Source organism: Tenrec ecaudatus, chromosome 4 (genome assembly GCF_050624435.1).
Source record: "Tenrec ecaudatus isolate mTenEca1 chromosome 4, mTenEca1.hap1, whole genome shotgun sequence".
Classification (NCBI taxonomy): Eukaryota; Metazoa; Chordata; class Mammalia; order Afrosoricida; family Tenrecidae; genus Tenrec; species Tenrec ecaudatus.
The window spans coordinates 148839512-148856298 of record NC_134533.1 but is presented as its reverse complement, the minus strand read 5'-3'; the positions used below and the strand labels follow the sequence as shown (position 1 = coordinate 148856298).

Here is a 16787-nt window from a genome sequence, read left to right as displayed (position 1 = left end):
TCTTTAGGAAGCAGTGAATAGTTTTTATATTTTATTCATAGAGATACTAATACCAAAATGTAGAATCAGTATGTACTATAGTCTTAACATTGTAAAGATTAACTTTCTAGTCCTGAATGATCCATGTTGCTTATATAATCAGAACATTCATAAGATCAGTTCCATTTGTAGCTAATGCTCATGTTGGAATAGTAGTAACTTCTAGCTAATGGATAAAATTGATTTTTTCCCCTATTTTTGTTATTTTCCTTTAAGGGGTTCTTAGCTCATATAGTTTAATCAGTTTAGTTTATGTATTATATACATGGTTATCTTTTTGTACATCGCTTTTATATTTTCATTGCTTTAGATTGTAATGAAATCCTTAGGAAATGACTTTGAAGAAGGTACTGCTTTAATTGGAAGTATTAAGGGAAGAATTTCACTAAAACCTATTCTCAGAATTGTTTATGCTTTCTTTTCCAAGTCAGTTTTGCTTTAATTTTAGACAGTACACAGAGTTAATTAAACCTTGTGGGGAAGCATTTTTCTTGTTCGACGAATAGGTCTTAATATATTACAAATTTATTTGCTTTTTAAATTTTAATGCTAAGTATATCTGTGCTCCTTTTAGATCATCTATTTTTTTAGATTGATTTAATGTAATTTGCCATTTTTAATGAAGTTAATAGATTGTCAATTTTTAAATCTATATTTCTAGGCGGCCTGGTAGTTTACGAGCTGGGCTGCTAATCACATGGCCCGCAATGTGAAACCACCAGCCACTCCACGGGAGACAGATGAGGCTTTCTGCTCCCATCAAGAGTTACTGTCTTGGAGACCTATGGGAGCAGTTCTACTCTGTCCATAGGATCACTAGGAGTCAGCAGCAACTCAGTGGCATTTCGTTTACATTTGATAGTTCTACTTTTTGTTTTTATCACATTGAGAATTCAGATTTTCAGGTCTTGACGTGTCTGTACATTTTTTATGGAGTAGAGATTCTTAACCTCTGATCCAGCCATATGCTTCAGGGGCTCACTGAAATCTCCCCTCCATTTATCAAGCTTACCATCTGTTCAGGTGCTCAAGTTTAAATTCATAACTGCCCAAAAGTTTGAATGTTAAACTTAGAGGTGCAGGTGGGCCTTTTTCTGACTTACATTGATGGCACCCATGTGAAATTTGTATACCAGGTACAGCTTAGCAGATCTAGACTTGCTATCCTATTTCAATTTCCTTTAAAAATTTTCATTTTTCCTTTTTTACAATAATATTCAGGACAGGAACAGTCTGGTGAGTTTGAGTTCTTGCTACATGTGTGAAATACATTCAGCTGCTTGGCATGTGGAGTCATCTTTGATATTCTTTGTCTAATAAATGAGTCTTCACATGTGTCTGAACATAGATACTTACTTCTTCTTCTTTAGCTATTGTAACTTTCACTTTCTTCACTTGGCCTGGTATCAGTTTAATAACTTGTAACTTTTTTTGCATTTATTGTTTTCCCATGATTTTCGATTAACTGCATGTAAATGTTCAGTCACTGTTCTTGAGTTAGAAATTTTATTAGTGACCATTCCAAAATAGTACTGAAACAGAACTTTGCTTGGAAAATATTGCAGCAGTGCTATAGAGTAATACATTCTGGCAATTTATGTATGCTACAGTGATGCTGTATCAATGCTGTATGTTTGTATCTTAAAGGTTTCAGTTGCTTCACTGATTTGGTTTCTGCCAGCATTTAATGAAGGAAATGTTCCCTCCCCCTAATGAAGCACTGACCTACCTGTTTGGTACCTCAGATTGAACACTGTGAAGGATTTGTTTGCTTGTTTGATTTGTTTTTCCACAGAATATCACGCAAAAGCCAGTAGTTCTTCGAAAGAGAAGACAAAGAATAAAAATAGAAGCCAATTGGGATCTCTTCTATTATAGGTAAACATTGGGCCTCTTTTCTAACCTGCATTAAATTGATCGTTGTTGTTGCAGGAATCTTGACAGTTCTCCATCTCTGGAATGACTGTCTTAGGCCGCAGGTCCTTTCATGTTAGCAAGTTTAGGATCTGTAACTGTTTCAGTCGCTCTGACGAGTGTTGTTTCCATAAGATTAGGGATTTTTATAGCCTGTTAAGATGATAGTCTGAGGATCTAAGTTTATCTTAAAATTTTTTATTAGGGCTTAGAAATGTATGCTGTAAAACACTTTATTGAGACTTGGACATTATGCATTTCCTTTAATCCTTTAAAAAGGTGGGTGAGCAAAACGTAAGGAGACTTGTAGGGAATGAGTAGCTAAGTCAGCTGGCCTCGTGTGTATTTTCAGCCTTTCTATATGAGTACCTGATACTTCTCCCATCTGGTCCCACCCCAACCCCTCCCCGTCCTCAGGATGGACACCTCCCAAGAAGGACATTGAAGCAAACATATTGGAGTCGTTGAAAAACTCTCTCTGAGATAGCGCACATGGCTTAGTCTGCAGGTTGTTAAATTAGTGTACTTAGCGGATTATACCTTCACTGATTTCTAATATAAAAGAAAATTTTGATGCAAAAACTCCCCACAGTACTTTTAAAGTACATATAAGGATAAAAAATATTGTGTGGCCTATGCATACTATATATGCACAGTATAGTATGCATATACTGTGCTTTTCTTCCTTGTGAATTATCTCCACGTGTATTTTCTTTATAAGATTTTCTTCGAATGCTGAAATCAGACTTTAGAGCAGGATTGCAGATTCCTCCATTCAACCTGAGCTCAGACATGTGCCCAGATCAGTTATAGTAGTTCAGTTGCCCACAGTTTCAAGGACGATATTTTGGCAATCCTCGGTCGTTCAGCAGTATTCATTTCTTGGGTTCTCTGCAAAGTTCTGATCTAAAATGCTCCTCATCTCAGACATTCCATGCCCAGTAATTCATAAATTCTTATCCCAAACAGAAATTAGTTATCTGACAATACAGTTATTTTCCAACTGCAATTTGGGTCGGAATAAACAGTGAAATTGAAATAGCAATTTGTTATTTTAATATTCATGCAGATTTATTTTGTAGTGTAGGTTACCTCCCTCCTACACATATGCAAATTAATATAAAAAATTTCAAACATATAGAAGGGGTGAAAGAATCGTATAGTGGATTCTGTATTTTCACTTTCCACCAAGAATCTGACATTAACACTTTACTTGTTTTATAGATTTTAGTCTGTTTTATACTTGCTAAAGTTCATGAATCCCACTTTCTTATTACAGGATTATTGTAAGATGTGTTAAGGAATCTCTGTTGATTTTATTTTAATGTTTGCTGCTTCCTGACTGTTTTCTTCTTACCTGTATATCCAGATTTAGTCATGACCATGCCAGATCAAACCTAATTTGGAATTTCAAAACACGAGAAGAACTAAGAGATACTCTTGAGTCTGAAATGAGAGCATTTAATATTGATAGAGAGCTAGGTAGTGCTAACGTGATCTCATGGAATCATCATGAATTTGAGGTAAAGTTCAAATTTTGCAGTATATGGATCTCATTTTTTAAGCATGCTTTTTTTTTTTTGAAGTCTTTTTTTAACATAACGTCATCCTTTACTTTCCGTGTAGCTGAAGTGATCTCATCAAGTCTGGAGCTTCACATGTCTTCAGTATTTCCATTTGGCCCCCAGATTAGCTCCTGCTTTGACTTTCTTCCTATTCTCTGGGTATCTAATAAGCGTCTAGACTTCACCTTCACAATTACTCTTCTGTTGTTTGTTTTTTTTCTCAAACCGATTTCTCTCATTTTTCCTTATCTTCACTAATAGCCATTAAAAAAAACCCCAAACCCTCTACCATTGAGTCAATTCCAACTCATAGCAAACCTTACAGATCGGGTTTCGGAGCCTGGAAGCCTGTGTGAGGAACAGGAAGCCTCCCCTTTCTCCCTGAGGGACTGTCCAGCGCGTACCAACAGTTCCACGGGGACTTCATTAACGGGGCTGTAGTCAACATCATGGAAATACGTTGTTCTCTCACGGTCCAGACCCTGTGAGGCAGCCAGACCGCCCCAGTCGACCCAGAACCCGTCTCACCTCTGTTGGGTTGTAGCAATAGCTTTGCTGTTTCCTCCCTTGCCTTCCCCTCGTCTGTTGTCAGGCTGTCTACAGCAGCAGCAGCAGCCCCTTGTCACTCTTTTCAAAGGCCTCTGAGCTCTTCCTTCCTTCCATCTCACGAGGTTCGACACGGGCTGTGTGTCCCAACTCAAAACATTCTGCACTCCCATCACCACCTACACACCCTGTTCAAACTTGTCTGGCCACGCTGATGCTCCTGAAGACACGACATTGATGTTCTTGCTCCAAGACCTCTCTCATTGCTGTTTCCTTTGTCTAGAATCCTCTGATTTCAACATCACATAACTTATTTTCCTATTTACCTCTGCTCTTTATTGAATATCATCATCTGAGTTAACCAGGTTAAAAATGAAACCTCTTTGGAGACACATTTTCCTCTTATTTCCTATGAGTTATGCCTACAGCACTTATTTTACCCAATTAGCACCTCTATCCTGCTTTTAAATTTGCTGCCCCCGTTGGGGGTGGGGTGGGGCAGTTATGTGCTTGTTTTCTGCTAAATACCCAATGTCTAGGCTACTTGCGTCACACAGCTTATGGTTTTGAATGAATGGATGTTTAGAATTTTCAGAAAGAAAATGAAATGAATATGTATGTGCTTTTTAATATATGGCTTATGCTTTAAACATAAGTTACTTTAAGGCTTGGGAACAGAATTAAGATAATCAGCGTTAGGGGTCAGGAGATTTCCAGTTTTTAATTATTTACAAATCCTTCTTTGAGACATCTAGCATAAGTGAGTTCAGAGGTCATAGTGTCCGTCTCCTGATCTTGGGCTTCTCCCCAATGTATTGCTTCCAAAGAGTAGCCTGGGTAATTGGACATGCAAGGATGAATACTGTAAAAAATATATAAGATGTAGTTGATATGCTGGTTATAAATCTTGGTGTAGTAAGAGTCTGGGTGCTGTAGGTACCAGGAAGACCGCGAGTAGCTTGTCTAAGGTGGGCAAATGCTAGTGATGCAGTTGGGATATTACAAGCCACGAAAGGAGTGAAGCAGATTACACTTTTCTTTCTTTAAAAGCAAAACATCTTAGTTTTATAACCATTGGAATTGACAAGTTTTATATTTGAGAGCTTTGATTGGTCATTAGTTTAGCCATTGATATAGAATTTCAAACACTCTTAAGAAAAGGAAATTATATAAGTATAGACCAGGTTTAGACTGCAATACATGGATTACTGGCTTACACAGGTTAAACTCGTTTTAGGTGATAGGATACTACTTATACACACTGGAGTTGGAGATTGGGCAAAACTTCAATAACACACATTCCCAAAGACAGAACCGTGTCTACCAGGTTAACGCATGCTGGAAGAATGAAAGGGCATGAAAATAGTACATATATGAATGTCCCAGGCCATCGTTCATCGGGCACCCTTGAAATAAAACCACCCTCAAAAACCACCCACCCTATAATTCAAAGGAATCAGTTCTTTTCTGTTTTTCCTAATTCGTTGTCGTACTTTTCACAAACATATAGAACAGTTACAAATACTGTGGCTTGCGTCAGGCATATGTCTTTGCACTTTAACGCTTAAGAGAAGTCTTGTGTAGCAGATTTGCCCGAAGCAAGGGATCTGACAAAGTTGGTTAATTCCATATCTTGGGATAGCAGTCGTCTGCCTCTCCTTAACACTAGGGCTTTTCAGCCTTAAATTTAAGGCAATGTGCTCGTCTCGTGAACCTGCTATAGGTCCGTCCGAGTTAAAGCCAGTGCTCTCGCATGTGATTCCTATATTTTGTGAATCATCTCACCAAGGAAGTAAGTTCTGAACAGAAAGAATTGTAACAAGTAGTTTTTGTGTGGAAATTAACAAAGATGTGTTGTAAACTGAAACAATTAACCTTTATTAATACAGGTTAAATATGAGTGCCTGGCAGAGGAAATCAAGATCGGAGACTACTACTTGAGATTACTCTTGGAAGAAGACGAGAATGAAGACAGTGGATCAATTAAGCGATCGTGAGCTGTTCTTCACGTTCTATTGTCTTTGTTAGATTTTCGGTCACACAGCTGTTTTCAGTCATTTTTTTCCCCTTTTCCTTTAGGTATGAGTTTTTCAATGAGCTGTACCATCGTTTTCTGCTTACTCCAAAAGTGAATATGAAGTGTTTATGTTTACAAGCTCTTGCTATTGTTTATGGTCGATGTCATGAAGAAATAGGACCATTTACAGATACAAAATATATCATTGGAATGTTAGAAAGGGTAAGGAAAGCATTTTAAGGCAGTAATTTGTTAGTCACGGGGCGTGGAAGTTGTGAATGCTTTCAAATTCTTATATCTTTATGCAGGAGTAGTTTTTATAGACTCTAGATGACTGGAAAACAGATAGCAAGTTAATATTTGTCCTTGGTAGTTTTTTGGGTTTTTTCCCTGTTGCTTCTTTTAAATATCTTGAGTGACCTGTGTTCTCCTGTTTAAATTAAGTATGGAAGAGAGACGGACTGTAAAAGAAGTAGGGACTTTGAGGGCTGTATGTTCTTTTTGCATTGAATGCACTGTTTCCACTTTGAAAAAATTCTTAAATTATGTGGGGCTGGTGGAGACTTGTCCAAGCTTGTAGCCCAAGAGCTAGTGGGTGGGCAGCAGGAAGATTGCAGGGTCAGGAGAGACTGAGCTCTTCCAGTGCCTCCATCCATTTACTGGAGGCAGTCCATCACCCCCCAGTGAAATTCGTTTTCAACTCATCCGCTGCTCAGATCAGATCACAAAGTGGAAGGTGCTTACATAAATAGCCTTAACCATCGCACTGTTTATACTCTTAATTATCGTGCAAGGGAATCTTGCTCTCTAGATTGAAGAACTCATTCAGAGTAAATTCCTGAAACATACTGAGGAAGTATGACACTCAGGACAAAGGTCATTAATGTTTGCTATTAAGTTAGACTAGATTGCACTGCTGTTGTTACTAGGAGGTCTAGTTGGTTCTACTCATAACGACCTTATTTACAAAAGAATGAAACACTGCCCAGTCCTGTACTGTCCTCCTAATAGTTCCTGTGTTTGATTCCATTGTTGTAGCTAATGTGTCAGTCCATCTCACTGAGGGTCTTACGCTTCTTTTGGAATTAATCTATGAAGCATGATGTCCTTCCCCAGGGCATCCAAAGTATGTGAGACAAAGTCTTGTTATCCATGTTTCTAAGCAGTATTTTGGCTGTACTTCCAAGGCTTTTATTAATTTTTTTGACAGTTTATGGTACTTTCATTATTCTTTACCAAGACCATAGTTCAAGGTTTCAGTTCTTCTCTGGTCTTTCAAGTTCATCAAACTTTCACTTACATTACTCTTAGACACTTCTGAAGAGGGCTTCCATAGCAGATTAGCCTAGTGCCGTATGTCCTCTTGACTGTGGCTTCTAGGAGCATTGGTCGTGGAAGCAAGTAAAATGAAATCTTTGACAGATTTTGTCTTTTCTCTGTTGATCATGATGTTGCTGTGGTCCCATTGTGATGATTTTGGTTTCTTTACATTGAGTTATAATCCATACGGAAGGTTGTATTCTTGGATCTTCTTTAGTAAGTGCTTCACATCCTCTTCACTTTCAGCCTGAAAGATTGTGTCATTTGTATATCAAAATTTGTTATAGAGCCTTCCTCCAGTACTAATGCCGTGTTCTCCCTGGAGGCTAACTTCTCAAATTACTTGCTTAGCATACAGATGGATTAATGTATAGTGACAGGCTACAACTTTGATAACACATTGTTAGGTGAGTAACAAACATATATCAGCTTGTTATATATATAAAACTTACAGATATGTAACTGAGAAATATGTAAATTCTATATACCAAGAAACAAATTTATATCAAGGAAGGGGCTTGACCCAGTCCAATTTAAGTCCTTGTGTCACTTGCTGGAGGCCCTCTAGACTCATGCAACTGCCAGCTGATGAAGCCAGAAGGCGAAGCTGGGCGCTGGGGGATTATAAGCCAGTGAGTGCAGTCATGTGGATCCAGAGTCTACAGGAACACAGCAGGGTGCTAGCAGCACCCAAGGTCATTTGACCACATGGGCTGCCAGTCCCAGACAGGAGACATGGGACCCAGTCAAGCAGGAAGGATGGAGATAAGAGAGAGCAAGAAGTTCTCCACGGCATCTCATAAAAGGACCATATCCCCAAGGACAACTCATAAGTTTCTGACCAAATTGATAGGTTAGATTCCACTGCTACCTTCACACCGTGCGAGTTGACATAAAATCCAGTCATCACACATGCCTTTCCTGATTTTAAATCCCCTTGTTCTGTTTGAATTAACACCCCTTTTGGTCTGTGTATAAATTTTGCATGAGCACAATCAAGCAGTCTGGATTTCCCATTCTTCAGCATGCTATCTATAACTTGTTATGGTTTGCACATTCAATTGCCTTTGTATGGTAAATGAAACAGGAGTAAACGTCTTTATGCTGTTCTCTGCTTTAGCCAAGATTCACCAGATGTCAGCAATGATGTCCCTTGTTCACGACCTCTCCTGAATCTGGCTTGAATTTTTATCAGTATTTTTTATCGATAGTAATTGCTTCAATTGTTTCTGAATTCTTCATTGAAATGTTCCTTGCATGTAATATTGAGGATCAGTAATTCCCACATTCTGTTGATCATTTTCTTCCTATTCTTTCAATTCCTGGAGCCTTCTATTAATGCCTTCAGTTCAGCTTAGACCTCTTCCTTCATACGGTGCACCTGAAATAAGCATCAACAACTAATTTTTTTGTATAGTAACTACTGTTTCTATCTTTTTTTAATGCTTCCTGTTTTGTTCATTTTTTTTAGTTTATTTATTTATTTTAAACAATTTATTAGGGGCTCATACAACTCTTATCACAGTCCATACATATACATACATCAATTGTATAAAGCACATCTGTACATTCTTTGCCCTAATCATTTTCTTTTTTTTTTCTCCTCTTTTCTTTTTTTACATTTTATTAGGGGCTCATACAACTCTTATCACAGTCCATACATATACATACATCAATTGTATAAAGCACATCTGTACATTCTTTGCCCTAATCATTTTCTTTTTTTTTTCTCCTCTTTTCTTTTTTTACATTTTATTAGGGGCTCATACAACTCTTATCACAATTGTTCAGCATTTTGATTATAGAATCCTTCAGTATCAAAACTCAAGGTCTGGGGTGTTTTTTAGCTTCTTTCAACTTGAGAATTGCTGAGCATATGTTCTTCCCTTTTGATTTTCCAACTAGGTGTTCACACGTTCCATTATGATGCTATACTTGGTCTTCTTGAGCCCTTTGAAATCCGTTCAACTCTTTCACTTCTTTTTTCCCATATGCTTTAACTACTCAATATTCAAGAGCAAGTTTGAGAGTCTTGAAAATTTGGTCTTTTCTTCCTTTGTTGGCTTTTTGGTGACTGTTGCTTTCTTCGTGGATGGTATCTTTAATGTCAACCTAAATCATTAGTGTTCACTGCATCGAATCTAAGTTCAGGTAAATATACTCAAAGACATTATTCGTCTCTCATTGAATTTATTTTAATTTTCTTCAGACTCAACTTGAACTTATATATGAACATTTGATGATCTCTTTTGCAACTGGCCCCTGGCCTTGTTCTGACTAATGATATTGAGCGTCTCCATGTAATTGGAAATCACCAGTGAACCTTTGGTAGTTGTAGCATACCATATATGCTTTGGGCAGATAATATTCTATCTTTGTGATTGTGTTTGTGATGTCATTTTATGATACATCTTTAAGTCGTCCTTGAGTGTCGAACCAATGATTTGCAATTGTTTCCATTTATATATATATCCTTAAAATGTCATATTAGTCTTTTTTTCATATTGGTCTTTTAATATCTTTAAATATATCTACTTTTCCAGGGAAATTATACTAGCTTTGTAGAAGTGAAAAAAATATAAGACAATGAGGAATTGCAATATTGATAGTCTACTATATTATCTTTAATGTTTAAAAGATTATCTTATTACTGTTGTTCAATGAGGGGTAATACCTTAATTTTTTCTGTTCAGTTCTAATTAGATTCTTCTATTTTGTTTGATAGTGCACAGATAAACTGGAACGAGATAGGTTGATTCTTTTCCTTAACAAGCTGATCCTTAATAAGGTATAGTATTGTTACATAAATATCATTTCCACATCAATTACATGAATTTGTAAGAATTTATGTTTAAATGGTAAAATCTCTATTGGGAATTCATTATCCAGGGCTGATTTTTCATCTTCTTTTTAAATGTGAAATGTCTCTGTGCTTTAATTTCTTGGTGGCCAAAATTGGTGTGAAATTATTCCATACGTGTTCTGAATTAATTCATGATAATATTTTAGTGAAGAATAACCCCCAAAAATGTATCTCTAGCTAATTTTCTTATAAGGAATTTTTAAAAAAAGAAAAACCATTCTATTGATATATATACTTTGTATACAATACAATTCAATAGTTTATAAATATTTAAAGGAGTTTTTCAATTATCACCATAATTAATTTTAGAACATTTCTTCATTCCTGAACTTACTTTCATTAGCTTCCCTTTCCCCCCTCCATCTTTCCTGCCATAACTCTTAAGGAGCTATTAAATATAGTTACTGTCACTATAGCTTTATCTATCCTGGATTTCATATAAAGGAAAACATGTCAAAAAAACAAAGCCAATAACAAGATATAACGGAGAAAAACTTCAAACAAAAAGAAAACAGAAAATAATAAAAACTAGAACAAAGGGTCAAAAGGGAGAAGGAAAAGGGAGAAGGTGTTAAATTTTAACCTGATGCCATCGACACTAATCTACTCTCCAGGGCACTCTATCTGATAGTAGGGCTATTTACATCACTGATCAGTGGTCAGAGGTGATTCTCCAAAAGCTTTATCCATGTGGGGACCCTGTAAATGGATTTTGGGCTTTCAATGTTACCCATACCCTTCAGTGGGTTAATTTCTTTATATTAGGTGAAATTTTCACCGATTTTCAAAGACATTTTCGTAGGTTCATTCAGATTTCTAATAGGTAAAATCAAAACTTTTAAAAAATAATTTTTGATACTAATTTCAACTTGCCTAGTTTTTATTAATACTTTTAATAAGTAATACAAATGCTTTCAAGGAATTTTAGCTAATATACCCTAAGATTGTTTTAAAAAGGGAGCATTAAGAAGACCGTGGAAAATGCAGAATAAAAAAGAAGACACATCCGTAATTCTAGAGACATACAGTTTATCATAGGTGTCATCCCTATCACACTTTATTTGGAGATGGATGTGTGTGTGTGTGTGTGTGTGTACACATACACAGAGGCTTCAAAATGGTTGGAAAAATTCCATTTCTCTTAATTCCAATTTTCCATGAATTTTTTGAAACTTTCTCGTACATATTTTTCCATCAAAATATTTCAGATGAAAAATTTATGTGATTTATGTATAATATAATGGACACTTTAATAATTATCTAAGTCTGAATTTCTTTAATATAAGCCCTGATAATGCCAAGTGCCCCTAGTCCTGTGCCACCTGTTTGTGTGGTGTGTGTAGGTATTGAAAGCCTTTTAGATAATAGTACTTCTTGGAGAAAAGTTTTTTAATTACGTAAGTGTTTGCTTTTCTCATGCAGAAAAATGTTAAGGACCTCATGGATTCAAACGGAATTAGAATCCTTGTGGACTTGCTTACTCTTGCACATCTTCATGTAAGCAGAGCTACAGTACCACTGCAGGTATGCATCTGAATTTCAAATGCTTAGAGCTTTCTGATATAATTTTAGGGTAAAGATCTCACAAACCTGAAAATATGTCAACACATGACTATGAATGTCTTTCTCAATAATTATGATGATTCTGTTCTCAGGAGGTGAATTGGAGTGCTAAATAAGTGAAATCATAAGAGCAGTGATCATACAGTTTTTTTTTTTCCAGTGCTTCTTTTGTCTTTTTTAAAAATCATTTTATTGGGGACTCATACAGCTCTTATCACAATCCATACATACATCAACTGTGTAAAGCACATTTATACAGTCGTGGCCATCATCATTCTCAAAACATTTGCTCTCCACTTAAGCCCCTAGCATCAGCTCCTCATTTTCCCCCTCCCTCATGAACCCTTGATAATTTGTAAATTATTATTTTGTCATATCTTACACTGTGCGACGTCTCTCTTCACCCACTTTTCTGTTGTCTGTACCCCAGGGAGGAGGTTATATGTAGATCCCTGTAATCAGTTCCCCCTTTCCGCCCCACCCTCCCTCCACCCATCTTTTATGACATCTTTTAATGTGAATTATTTTGAGGCAATAATATGATTTACACTTGAAGATTTATGCTAAATTCATCAATTACATAACTGGGTTTTTTTTATTAGTTAGGATTTAATACATATATCATTCCATATTTCAGTCTCATCAAATAGAATTGTGCAATTGCTCCCACAGTCAGTTTCTAACCATTCTTTTCCTCCATGGACTCCATGACATTGTCACCCTTCCCCCCTCCCCAACACTGTACCCCTCCCCCTAAATGAAGCAAAACAAAAACTGGACTTTTAGCATTGCACCTGTTGAGAATGTTTTTACCTTGAGGAGTCATAGGCCAGACAACAAGAGGGTAACGCCGCAAATGTATGGCGAAGGATCACTTATAGAAGGAGGAGCCCTAATGCGATGTTAGACTGCAAACTCAAGGACAGCAGTCTAAATCCACTAGCTGCTTTTTGGGAGAAAGACGAGGCTCCCATAAAGATTTACAGTCTTAGAAATGCACAGGGCCAGTTCTACTTTGTCCTAGTGGGTTACTATAAATCAGAATTGAGTTGAGTTTTGGAGTTAAAAAAATTGTGTAGTTTATTGGTGATTGTTTCTGATGTTATGTGTTTGCTTTATTTCCTTGTGTGAGGAGGGGGGGGATAGGCTTTGGTACATTTTGATTGAGTTGTCATTACAAGTGTTATTTGGATATTTAGAATATGACCTTTTCTGTGCCTCGAAACCCTAGAAACCAAACTCAAACCAAACTCAATTGACTCGGTGCTAACTTAGAGCGACCCCCTAAGGGCTTCCAAGACTGTAACTATTTTTGGGAGTAAAAAGCCCAGTCTTTCTCCCTTGTTACTTCTGGTTGTTTCGAACTGCCGACCATACAGATCTCAGCATGTAGCCATTACACCATCAGGGCTCCCTTTCTGTGACCAGGTATGAATAATACTAAGTAAGTGTAATGCCTACATAGCCTGAGAGTGTATCAGATACTGCTCTGATAGAAACATACATGATCTCTTTAAACCCTCCATTGTCTGTATGAAGGGCACACCGTCGTTCCCATGTCATAAAGTGAAACAGGCTAATATATAGCCCAACGCTGCCCTAGAAGCCTATGTTCTTTGCTATTCTTCTCCCTATAAATATATCTGCATGGTGATGGTAAATGGAAGTATTTGCAAACTATGTTATAATAAACTATTCTAACTGCATAAAACTTCTTATGGATTCTCATGAAACATTGATATATAAAATAAGAATTACATGGAATGAGAGTATATTGGAACTATTTAAAACCACTAGATTCTTCCTTGTTGGCATTTAACTCACTATGTAATACAATCTAAGATGCTTTTGAAGCTTTAATTCAGGTTTAGGGACGAGAGGGAGGCAGAGTATGAACTTTTCCCCCAAAAAGAGCTTCAGTTTTCTGAGTGGCTGGTGTGAGCTTCATGAACTTATACGGCTGCTTGCAGTACTCCTCACTAGCAGTTCTGTGCCCTTGGACTTTAGGACCAGTAAGAGGAGAGTCTATGTCTTCGAAGTATTCTTAGATCACTAGGTGAATTTAAGGATTATTGACTTCAAAGGTATGTTTATAGGGAAGCAGCATTTTTGCCTGTTAGGTTAGATAGTGAATCTTCCACCTATTTAATTACTTAAAAATATGGGTGAATTTCTAAAGGAATTTACCTTCTAAAAAACGCCCATCCTTCTAAAAAAAAATTGTATGGTGTAATTTCATTTTATGACAATGTCTGGTGCCTTAGATTTTATCTTGGAAAATAACAATCTTTTAAAACCCTAGAGTAATGTAATCGAAGCTGCTCCAGATATGAAGCGAGAAAGTGAAAAGGAATGGTATTTTGGCAATGCTGACAAAGAAAGGAGTGGCCCGTATGGATTTCATGAGGTATGTGTCCTGGAAACTGTTTTTGTAAAGGTCAGACTTCCTTCCACACTCTGATTGGCAGACACGGACACTTGAACTACATTTGAACTGTGATTGGAATTACTGTCCAAGGATGTCGTACAGCTCCCAGAATGCTAATTGTTCATTACCACACACAAGTCGAGATTTCATTTCTAGAGAACAACACGTGGAGTCATGTCTTTAACTCCTGCTGTATAAAGCTGTTATCATGGAGGGAACACTTCGATTATTTGTGAATTTCATGTTCTAGTTCCCAATTATATGGGACTATAATGCGTCTACATGACATGAGCAGTAATTTTTAATATGCAGTCTGAAAGTCATTAAAAGGTGCTCAGATAGTCTAAAAATTAAGAGCAGTTCTTGCTTTACATCATTTCAAATTTTATCCTGCTCTCTTAGGCTCTGCCTCACAGGCTGTGTCTCTATGAAACTTGGCTTAAAAAATATAATTTTCTGGAGCTCAAGGACGTGGATATAATTTGCTCAATTTACAATCTGCCTATTGTACCCATTATGCATTACAGTTTAGCCACCTCAATGTGTATTTTTCTTGTACTAACAGTTAAATTTTGGTCCTTGATGGATAACCAACATGAAATAGTTGTTGCTGTTCTTGTTTTTAGTAAGAAACATGTTTATTTTATAATTGTCTATGAATTGACTTTGAAGTAGAAGTCATTTTAATTTATATGTTTGTAACAATTATGCCTCTGCTCATTTAGATGCAAGAATTATGGACCAAAGGAATGTTAAATGCAAAAACCAGATGCTGGGCTCAAGGCATGGATGGATGGCGACCCCTGCAGGCCATACCCCAGCTTAAATGGTGTCTGCTAGCAAGTGGACAGGCTGTCCTGAACGAAACGGACCTTGCCACCCTTATTCTGAACATGCTGATCACAATGTGTGGCTATTTTCCAAGCAGGTGAAGTGCAATCATACCCTTTTATGGTTCACAGGAACTCTAAAACATCTTGTTTTCCTGATTTGTATAGGCCAGTCTTCCATAATAGCATGGATTTACTCTGGCAATTTAAAATAAAAATAAACTAAAAAATGTACCCTTTTGTATTGGGAGAATGCTGCTTTGTCTTTTGGAGCTTCTGAGATATAAAGAAACAGAATGAAGGAAAGTGATTAAAAGCAACTCTTGGAGAGCTCAAATAGTAATATAAAGTTAAGCTTCATTCACTGTGTCCCAGCCACAGTAACAGTTATATCTATGTGAATCAGACATACATATTTTAGCTAGCTCGTCATTGGGAAACTGCCCCTAGACAGTGAGGGGGGGATGGGGTTCTTTGTCAGGCTGATCGTTCTTGTTTAGATCTTGAGTCTTACTCCTCATCTTGCCCCACTTGACTGATGCAGGTGAGATTTTTGTTTTCCATTGTAATTGCAATTCATTATAAAATATTTGTATTTCCATCATTTACTTTAATTACCCTTAAGTATATTTTGGAATGGAAAGTACTGAAAAGCTCACATTTATATACATATCACATATATAATGTATACGAGGGGGTACTCCCCCCAAACCGGAATTGCACTGGGTGGAGCGGAGCTTTTGTAGTTTGCCACTTTTCCCGATAGGAGAGCATCCAGCAACTTGCTCCGAGTTAATGCACCCAGTAGCATCACATGAGAAGGTTCTCTGTGGTCACTAAATTTTTTTGTAAAAGCAGTTTGGCTCAAAACCTGTTTTTTGTGATAACCCATTTAAGGGAAGAGTGTGCGACTTTAAAATGTTTTCTGCTCGGGAAAAGTGCTGCAGAAACTGGTGTGATGTTGAACACAGCTTACTTACAAGGACAGCGCAATGGGGAAAACTTGAGTGTACGAGTGGTTTCTCATTTCAAAAAAGGGAAAATGTCAATTAATGACAAACCTTGTTCTGGACATCTGTCAACTTCCTGATTGGGGGAAAATGTCAACTTGTAATAATACATTTGGAGCTTGTTCCACCAGGGCAGACTGTTAATCAAGCTTTCTATTTAGAGGTTCTGAAAAGATTGCATAACAGTGTTCGACAAAAAAGCCTGATTTGTGGCTGACGGGACTGGTTTTTGCCTCCTCTACAATGAACCTGCTCATGCAGCCATCTCAGTGCCAGTTTTGGTCAAAAAACCACATACCCCACGCACCTAACTCAACCAACCTCACTCTGTGTGAATTCTTTTTGTTTCTATGAATGAAGAGGGGCAGGAAATAACAGCAATATGATGACATAGAAATGATGAAGAAAAAAATGAGGGCGGTGATGTCAGCCACCCAATCAGATGACTTTGAAAAATCTTTCTAGAATAGAATTACAGAATTGACAAATGTATTAAGTGTAATGGAGAGTACTTTGAAGGTGATATGTTGGGATTTTTTAAAAATAAATACATAGCTTTGGGGGGAAATTTCTTTGGAGGTGATGGTACACCTTGTATATCATATTTAATAATGCTTTGGTTTCCTTTGCTCCAGTTCTCTAAAAAATCAGATCAGACTGAAAACAAAATTAGCATTTAGAAGTACCAACAT

General features: G+C 37.0%; 1 protein-coding gene across 1 annotated transcript in view; it reads left to right on the top strand.

The window, feature by feature from the left end:
• DNAJC13 (DnaJ heat shock protein family (Hsp40) member C13) overlaps positions 1 to 16787 on the top strand; it is a 125460-nt gene that overhangs the window by 62487 nt on the left and 46186 nt on the right. Inside the window, exons 21-28 of the mRNA XM_075546931.1 lie at positions 1835 to 1917; positions 3323 to 3476; positions 5954 to 6057; positions 6144 to 6303; positions 10127 to 10189; positions 11687 to 11788; positions 14130 to 14234; positions 14981 to 15183. Of these exons, the coding sequence (XP_075403046.1) occupies positions 1835 to 1917; positions 3323 to 3476; positions 5954 to 6057; positions 6144 to 6303; positions 10127 to 10189; positions 11687 to 11788; positions 14130 to 14234; positions 14981 to 15183 (974 nt within the window). The remainder of the gene's footprint in view (positions 1 to 1834; positions 1918 to 3322; positions 3477 to 5953; positions 6058 to 6143; positions 6304 to 10126; positions 10190 to 11686; positions 11789 to 14129; positions 14235 to 14980; positions 15184 to 16787) is intronic.